This window comes from Lingula anatina, chromosome 1 (genome assembly GCF_051362555.1).
Source record: "Lingula anatina isolate TDL-2025a chromosome 1, LinAna3.0, whole genome shotgun sequence".
Classification (NCBI taxonomy): Eukaryota; Metazoa; Brachiopoda; class Lingulata; order Lingulida; family Lingulidae; genus Lingula; species Lingula anatina.
In genome coordinates, this window is record NC_141767.1 from 8,071,585 (window position 1) to 8,081,228 (window position 9,644).

General features: G+C 36.4%; 1 protein-coding gene across 4 annotated transcripts; it reads left to right on the forward strand.

The window, feature by feature from the left end:
- Positions 1-1,457: 1,457 nt before the first annotated feature.
- Positions 1,458-6,207, forward strand: LOC106150477 (uncharacterized). 4 transcript variants are annotated; one of them, XM_087002868.1, is made up of 6 exons: positions 1,991-2,077; positions 2,308-2,660; positions 3,878-4,015; positions 4,554-4,757; positions 5,026-5,177; positions 5,667-6,207. In XM_087002868.1, the coding sequence occupies exons 1-6, from the start codon at positions 2,071-2,073 to the stop codon at positions 5,668-5,670; spliced, it is 858 nt and encodes a 285-aa protein (XP_086858994.1). In that variant the 5' UTR covers positions 1,991-2,070; the 3' UTR covers positions 5,671-6,207. The 4 variants fall into 4 exon arrangements, with proteins under 4 accessions (XP_013378785.1, XP_086858994.1, XP_013378784.2 ...); XM_013523331.2 differs by having other exon boundaries at positions 1,458-1,999; positions 5,026-6,207; XM_013523330.2 differs by having other exon boundaries at positions 5,026-6,207.
- The last annotated feature ends 3,437 nt before the right edge of the window (positions 6,208-9,644 follow it).

Genomic DNA, 9,644 nt, shown 5'->3' on the forward strand with positions numbered 1-9,644 from the left:
ATTTACAGTGTGCTTGCTAATAGATATTAATCATCAGTCCTGATCCACTATTTCCTGTGCTCCAGTATACTTGCTTTCATTAGATGCTTGGCAAGCACTTATAGGTGTTTTATCACAAATGATTAATACGTCATAAAAGGAAAGACATTATCTCCCCCCCCCCAAAAAAAAAAAAATAATAATTAATTAAATATGGTGCCCAAAATATTTACCGTTAAGGATAAAGACACCTGTTATTATTATTATTATTATTATTATTATTATTATTATTATTATTATTATTATTATTATTCTAGAAATTATAAATGCTTCATTTGCCACAGACTCATGCTTATTTATTTCCCAGTTATTTCTCTTTGCATTTTCTGCTCCAATTCACACAAATCGCTTCGTATTGAAACTAAATAATTATCTTGCATTATAAGTATTTTCAATGATCATTTCTGAAGAGGATCGAAATCAAGTAAAATAAAAAAAGAAATATGTATTAGTGTTGTTTCCAAAGGCATCTTCGTGAACTGAAATTGATAACTGGAAATTAAAGGCCAACAATACAAAACTGCCAAATATCGCCAGCTTATAAAAAGTAAGACTTCAGACACGGTTTAAACAGATATCTGCAGAGTGTTAACGGTATGCAAACATTAAACTACCAGTTAAACCATGAGGCTTTACGTAAATATATATCAGGGTCAAGATCATGATAAAATGGCATTTTTTCCTCTTACAGTGCACATGTATGTACAACTGCCAACTCACTTACAGTATTTAACATTGTACGTGATATGCCATTAGCCAATGCACTCGCTTCATATTATGAACTTTAATAGTTACTTCTTACATTGTTAAAACTGTAGCAGAGACCAAAGATAACTCAAAATGAAACATGAATGGCTGCAGATTACATACTGCCGTCACCTGTTTTGTGTTCGGAGTGACCTTTCTCGACCAACATTGTAATAATTTACAGTGTTTTAAAGAAACATTTGACGGTTAGATAATGGGCATTGGCATAGTATACAGAGGGTTTTTGGTACACTTCTTTTAGTCCAATTGCTAGAAGAGTATTCAAGACGGACATGCAGTCTTCATAGTAGGCCTATTCCAGAAATTAGTGTCTCCTGATAAGTCGGCGTTTTTGCGTCATACATAGGTCCTTGCAAAGACAATTGTTAATCTATGCTGTAATTTGGTGCATAATCCATACGATTCATCTTGGCCTACGATATTAATCTTCATGTCCGTCACAGAGTACAATAGAGTAATAATTGTACATGTGGGTGGCAGTTTGAATTAACTATTTTTAACTATCTATTTTTTGACGCGGTGAATAGTGATAAATGATGAAAGATAACGCGCCATTTACAGAAAACAATAATTTGGAGAGTTTCTATGCAAAAATATCCATATGTAATAATCTTACATCGCGCAATTTTTCAGCCACCAGGCAAGTGAGTAAATAATAGTACCAAGTGGGTTGTTCCCCCAAAACCATTGATCTTTATTTATTGTGCGATGGAACATTAAGGTTTTCTTAATACCACTTTTCAAATCCATTTATAAACCATGTAAATATAACGTTACTTTTCCTATGAACTTGGTTTTCTTGGTGGTTTGTGGTTATTCCCGTCAACAGTCAAGGTTGGGGTCAACCCTTCTTAGAAATCGCAGACCCATTCATTAGTATGCCTTCCGGAGACCCGCTGCCATTGGTTATTTCGTGTGACGCAACCGAAATATGTGGTGCCAGCATCCAATCAGGCATTGGCATCTGTGTTCTCCTTTGACCTAGACGATTTTGATCGGCCATGCTTTCTCTCACGCCTTCTTTTAACACTTCCAAGTGCCGTCCAGCAGCGACAAACTGAATGAACGAATTTACGTTTTCATCCTAATTAATTATTTTGATGTGTTTTGCGCGTGTCGTATATCAGAGGATAATGGTCGGAAGCCAGTGGCTGTTCTGGAGGTATAAAATGCAGAATGATATGGTAGATAGGTGAGTTTTGCTCTTTGTCAATTTGAAGCGTATATTTGCAGTGGAAAGGAATTATTAAGGTTGACCAAAGGATGTGTGGTAAATATCTCTACTTTTTGTTAAAACAAAGTAAATTGTCATCTGGATGCTTCTGTCGACTATTTTCAAGTAGATATCACTGCTTCATTTCGCTTAGCGTCACGTTGGTAATTGTTACATAATGGGTTTGCTTGCCGTAAATTTCATATAACAATTATTCATTTTAGTCCAGCTTCTTCCATGTTTTTTCTAGTATCCTAATATAAGCACATTCAACCTTTCCATTTCAGCGCCAAGGTTATATGCTGTCGCGTTAAGTGGTTTGTTTATTGTACTGTTCATGTTGGATACCGGTGCAACAAGCCCGGTTTCAACTAATCCATTCCCTTGGTTTCCTAGCGAAAATTTACCAAAGAGGGACGCTTTCAGAAATTTGATAGACAGATTAAAACGGGTTCAAGCTCGTTCTCAAAGCTTTGGAGCAAGTAGGCCAAATAATGTTGGCGAGTCTGTGCTGGATTCATGGGCAGCTAGGGTGCGAAGAGCTCCAACAGCACGTCAAATGAAGAAGTTAAAGATCAAGAACCTAGCTCAAATGGCACATGAGGTCCGTTCGTTGTGCAAGGAATCATTCAGTTATTACGTGAGTATGTCCTTACACTTAAAAACCTAAGGAATAAATATAAGTAATGGTACAAAGATAAGCTATCCATCATGAAAGCTTGATACGTTAATGAATAATTCATTTTACTTACTAGAGAGGTGCTCACCCCCTACAAAATTAAACAACAGGTAAACTATCCAGGGTGGGTCTTTATTTATATCAGCACGCCGTTAAGAATTATTAAGTGGAGCTCAACTTTAACGGCTGATAAAACTTTTCAGATTGAAAGAAATGCCTGATTTCAAAAAAACAATATCAGGTTAATTCCGTAGAGTATGAAATGTGCGTTTGTGACATTGTATTAATTTGAAGTATCCAAACCGAATGTAGATGACGCTAATAGGTATTCTATGTTTGCTGGAAATGCATTACCTTCGTGCAATTTGGACTTTAAGAGAGACGTTAGGTGAGAGTCAATTCGTTGGAGATATATGCTAATGCTTCCGATGATCACCCAGTTAATCTCTGTGGTCTTTTCTTCTTTTTTCGTGAGTAAGCACATGCCAATAGGCACGAGTGATGATAAAGTTGATATGATATAATAGTTTTGGTTATTGTATGAAATATTACGAACAATTTACAAACCCGTAAAGCAAAGTAAAACTCGATTACATAGTTTATATAAAAAATCAATTTGATCACATGATTAATCTTCATTATATAGTTCCTGTGACAGGATTCTTTAAGTGGCCAGTTTGAAAACGTGCTACTTTAGTGTAAATGACCATTTATTTAATAAATCTGAGTAATGTATAAAATATTTGTATCACTATTAGTAGGTCATCAGACAAAAGGACAGACAGATGCATTATCCCCTAAGTTTAATAGAAGCATTTTGGTTGATGTGTTACGCTGTTTCCAAGACCTTTGGGACGTTGCTTAAAACGCTGTCCCAAAACCAGCTTGGCAAATAAAATAAATCGAAGCGAAGAGAATTCAGACACCAGTGTTAATTTATCACCCCTAGTATTTAAACTTTCTGGTACAGATTTTGGTAGACGTATGTACCTATAATTTACAAACTTGAATAAATTACTCTCGTTCAAAAGGGCACGGAGCACGTGCCTTCCATGAGACTGTACGGCCAGTTTCAACGATTTCAGCTATTCCTAATTACCTTACCATAAACCCTAACACAGAGACAGTATATTTCGAAAGTGACTGTTATAGACAGATACAAATTGGATATTTTTCAGTGTAGTAAGGTGAGGGAAAGCATCCCAGGGGTTTTCAGAAGCTGTTCAGAGTTTTCATCAACTTTAGTTGGAAAGTATGGACTACCCAGACTAGGTTCTGTCAGCGTTGAACCAATGCAAGAGGAGGACGCATTTACGGTAAGCTTATCTCTTTTTACTGTTTATGATTGTAAGAGAGGATGTACAGACTGAATATCATGTATGCCATAAATATGTTTTCTGAATGGTCTCACAAGAAAGCAAGGACAAATATATCTCAAATATGCCATCGTCGCTCTATTAATTGACGGCAGTAATGTACTTTTATCATGCAGTAATGTACTTTTATAAACGTTGCCTTATCTGAAACAGTAATAATAACATGTTAGATTAACAAATTGCAAAAGATAAAATACTATGATGCACTACAGGTCAAAATATTACATTTTGTCATTGATTAATGATTGTGAAAATGTTCTATACTTCATCATGTGCCGAAATATCCGCTTAAAGAGGAAGAAATACAAGACATATACAATTGAACATATCGATGTATTCCTGAACAACTGATTTCTTTAAAAATGCAAAATTCGTTTACTTTAAAGCGTGTACCCTGTGTTCTAGCTACAATGGTATAGGTTAAAGATTCCCAGTTATTATTCTAATGACTGCCATGTATTTTTTTTTTTATTTTTAGGTGGCTCTCAACAGCGTGCTCAAGGATGTTTCCCGCTACAGATTTGTGATGGCAAACGTCAGCAAGATGGAGCAGGAAGCACTGTGCCCTGGAAACCGTGGGTTCTGTCCGCAGCTTGAATGTTCCGGAGCATACACCTTCTATTGCCACATGGAGGACTTAATGGATGCCACTTCCAATCTGATAACGAACTTAAAAGATGATGTAAGTCGTTCTCTTTTTGAATTTTGCGTGAAAATTATTACGTTTTAACGATATACTCTTCTGTTTGTATTCGAGCATTTATTGGTAATATATTTGTGATGGTTAGCTAGCTATGAAGTGTGCACTAAGCTCTGTAGGAGATGAAATGAGTCCTTGTACATGCAAAAGGTGCCCCACTTTCACCATCTCTATTATACGTGCTTGTCAGCAATTATGATACAGAATTCAGAGAATAAGTTTATTCAATGCGTATTTTTTATTGTTTCAGATGGCAACATTGCAGATTCCAGTGGAACAGCAGCGAAATACAGTGACATTAGACAGTTACTCTTTATCTCCTGTTACCACAACGCCGAGACAAGAATATACACTAGCATCTTTGCACCAATACTCGAAGCTCTCTTCGGAAATGCAAGAAATGTTTGTATACCTGTACAATCTTGTTTAATGCTTCAAATTCTAAAAATATTTTTAAAACAGCATTATGTGATAATACCGGTGTACTTAAGCTTGAGAGAGTATAGTGGTTAGCCATTCAAAATTGGTTGGAGAGATGCCAGTGCCCCTGATACGAGAAAAAAGAAAGAATTGCTGGAAGCGATTCTTACAAATTTGCACAAATGCCCATTACTCTAACTAGATATCTATGGAAGGTACGCACAACCACAGTATATCACTTAGACTGCCGCTGTTTAATATATGAGAACGAAGACATTATGGAGAGGACTGTGTTTGTCGAAATTTTGGTTAGATATCGTAATGATCTCGATGCAAATTGCGTTCTCTACACTATAACCTATGTGTTATTATTATTATTATTATTATTATTATTATTATTATTTTGTTGTTGTTGATGGCTTTCGTTGCACCTGTATTGACCAAATGCATTTCGCTTCTTGTTGGGTTTAGCTGAAAAGAGAGAATTCCTACAAAGTGCAATTCAGTTATGAATTAGGAACCTCCTACCGAGCGGGTAGGCACTGAAGTCGTAGGAAGTTCGCGTGTGGCCCTCCCTTCCAAGGTTGATCCCACTTTTACAGATGCAATTACACATTTCCTACTGATTGAATATGAATAATCGTATACAACCGGCCACAACTGCTGTTTGCAAGCGTGCCAACAATGTTAACTTGGATGTTTAGAGGTTACTAAGTAAAACCAGGCACTTTTTTGTAATATGCCTTGCCATATTGTATTGACGGCATCACAAAGTACGTGCTTTCATTCACATGGAGTAGGGATAAACGTGTAAAGCATGCTCTTAAATCTCCTTAACTTAATTGCATCATTCTTTATGTGTTTTTAGTGAAAGCGGCGATAGTTAGAGTAGATTTCATATGATATAAGTAATTTATTGTGTCTAATTTATTCTAATTTATTTACTGTATATTGTATCATTTAAGTTATGAATTTGACTGGAGAATACAATAATAAAGTGTTGAAAATGTTACAGATTGTGTAAAACTTGTCATTGAGCCATCTGGCTTATCTCCAGGAGAGCTGTGATAGATTGAATCACATGAGACACTCCCAGCACATTTTACCGTAAATCCCTAATCAGTAAGATGTCATTTTACGGGACCACACTTGGGAAATCTCGATTACGATTTGGTCTACTACATGATCGTGACAAGCGGTGTAAATGTGTTTATATCAACACTTGCAATACTAATGCAATACTTTCTTCGCGAGGTCCAGGTGCCACAAGAGCATTTGACACGTGTTTGCACTGGTGATAAATAATTGATTACCCTAATCTATTGGACATTGACACATTGTTTTTCTGGTTTAATTTTAGGGAGTAGTTAACCGCGTATAATTGTATTTTTATATCTACTATATTTTAACGGGTTTTCTGCTCAATTTATATCAGTTCAAATTTATTCGGTGATATGATAATGATAAACGTTTTGATCGCTTTTTATGCAAGTATTTGCAGTATATTATACGTCCACTGAAAGCTTCTAGTGATTGTTTCTTATCTATTGTCGACTTTCTGTTTTTTTACTGCATCCATCCGTTAAATGTCTGGCGTGTCTAACCACATCAACATTTCTTTTTGATGTATGGCGGAGCACTTAGGACACTAGGCACATAATCTACAGCAAAATACCAATTACAGAGATGGCCATTTCGCAGAGGTTGTCAATATACAAGAAGCACCTGTCTGAAAATGAGCCCTGCTAATTCTCTATATTAATCATGCGCTTGACTGCGAAAATAAGGGGACTGGATATTCGGTTTTTGTCCGATCACTTCGTGTCTCATATGATAAAATTGTCAAATTAACAATGAAATTGCGGCTGGATCAAATAAACGTAATCAACATATCTAACTCGAAGTTGGCACTTCTGTATAAATATGTAGTGTTTTATGTTAAGGTATTCATTCATATGCAAAAAATTGACCTGTAATTGTCCACATCAGCACCAATTAAAACAGAAAGATAAAGAGCACATCAAACAACTTTCTCAGTTCGTAATTTCCGAAGAGCACACGCAGGTTAACACTGAGAAACTTCAGTCTATTTCCAACCAATTTTAGGGGATTTACACAAGGAGCAATACACTAATCTTAAGAAATAGAACGTACTGAAGAACAGAGCAGAGTGGATATGTTTAACATATGGTGTTTTCACTGTAAACTTAACCACAAAAAGTCACTACAGGTCACTATGACTGGTCGGTCAGTGTTTAGAACAGCGGTCTGAAGATCAACCACAGTCTGCTTGGAATGGACATACCTGCTAATACCCAGTTGAACACCGGCGATAACTGTATATTATTTATAATGTTGAAGTCTAAATATAGAGAAATACTATAGATGTGATTTATATGAGTATCCTAAGGACAGTTCAGCTTGTTGTGAACTACACTAGCTTTATACGTGGATATATATTTTTCTAGAATTATTAAAATATATATATTTCAATACAGCCATGACAAAGTTTCCGGCTAATAGTAAAATGTTCTTTAATGTAGTGAAAGCTGTCTATTACATGTGCAAAATCGTCGCGCACAGAAACAGATGAGACACAGAAACACTCCTTAGTTGGCCTAAAATCAGAGGAAATAAACACTGGCGGTCAGTATTTCGTATACTGACGCGTGACGAAAAGTTCTGTTCCTCATTGTCGTCTGACGAAATATCCCTCAATGAAACTTAAGGAGAGGAAACGGAAGTAGACGTTGGCTCGGCTCCCTTTTAAATTTCGTTGTGTTGAATATTTTAAATGATACGGAGTGGCTAATGATTGGTCGGCCTGCATTTATAATCATAGTATTCAACAAACAGTCGATAAATTGAGCTGAATTCACTCTCCCATAGTTTCTGTAAATATTGCCCTTCCTAATCTTTGTAATTGTTTCAGTCACACCATAAATCTGGAGTACCGTCTGTACGCCTGCGGTAGGGAAAAGACGGCAAAGGGGTCGTACAAAACATCCTCTCTCACTCACACCCTCGTTTCAAAATCGATACCAGTGCAATTGGTCCTGGATAATAAAAGAGGAAGCGATCATATCTAACCCCTGTATCGCTTCTAGATATGATCTTGCAAATTATCACAATGAAACTCTGCGACATATTACATGTGGCATCGCAATATTTTAAGTTGGCACTAATGATGTGCTTTTAATTGACTGCATGGGCACAAGTAAAGATGAGAAAGGAATGTAATGGCTTGGGGAGATGACTTGATGTTCGTTAATTCTTTTTTATTTTCTCTTTACTTTCTCTTATTTTTCTTCTTTTTGAGTTCACAACATCATTTTTATAAGTAGTACGTGTGCGTCTGAGTTGCAAGAAGTATTTTAATCAGGAAAAAGGACACAACGTAACGGTACTTAGTGTATTTCGGAGGCTCCCTTACGGTTGTATTTACAAAACAAACACAAGATATCAGAAAACAAACCACATCAAATCTCCTCATGTACTAGTGTTACTGACTATTGATTGTGATTTTACTTCAGTCCCTATTCTATTGTCAATAGCATAGGTGCATGTTGCAATAGGGTCACTTAATCAGAGTTCTTGGCCATTGAAAAACTGCCTCGTTAACTGAATGATCTATACGATATCATGAAAGTAAAGTGCGTTGCATGTAACGCTTAGCTACCTGAGCTAGATAATAAAACATACTACAGGTTGGATAATTTAAAGTGTCGTACAAAAAATATAGGTGCAGTAATAAGCATATCTTCACCGGGGACGGAAAATAAAGTGTGTGTGTGTGTGTGTGTGTGTGTGAGTGTGCGTGTGTGTGTGTGTGTTCGACGGAAGGTTCGCCATTTTAAGGTACCAGTGACCTAATAAAAGTTCCTGTGTACATCTTCAACCTGAATTGACATGCCATCTAAGAGGGTTACTACGAGGTGATACCGGAGTTTCTGAATAGATGTTTCAGAATGCATTTACACTTTTCTTTTATCATGCTTATTGCCAATTTCCGATCACTGCGACATTATCGGCGACACCCAGTCACTCACATTCTCTGAAACGAATCGGAATCGAACGGGTTCCTCTTTAACGTTACATTAAAGGTAGAGGTAAAGGATATCGAAAAATAAACCTGATAAACTTTTGATAATTGTTACCATGTTTGTTTCCATTGAATAACCTGTTCTGTCTGTGGTTATGAGTGATAAAACATTCAAGATAAAGGTATATGTCACTTTTAATGCAGCCCAAAGGTTCTAGCATATTCGCTGTCCTTTAATTCTATTATCTGTTTAGCACATACCATTACTGTGCAGGCGTTTTCGAAACCGCCAAAAAGACAAATTCTTTCTGCTTTTCGATTGCCTCTGACACAGAACATAATCATAAGATTAGGAACCCTGAAAGGATTTTCTGTACTTTTACTGTCAGATAAATGTGCAACTTTGA

What these genes read in the sequence shown, in the direction of transcription:
- LOC106150477 (XM_013523330.2), top strand. An exon ending in AGGAATCATTCAGTTATTAC is followed by an intron (nt 2,661 to 3,877) that starts GTGAGTATGTCC and finishes GATATTTTTCAG; the next exon opens with TGTAGTAAGGTGAGGGAAAG. An exon ending in TAACGAACTTAAAAGATGAT is followed by an intron (nt 4,758 to 5,025) that starts GTAAGTCGTTCT and finishes TTATTGTTTCAG; the next exon opens with ATGGCAACATTGCAGATTCC.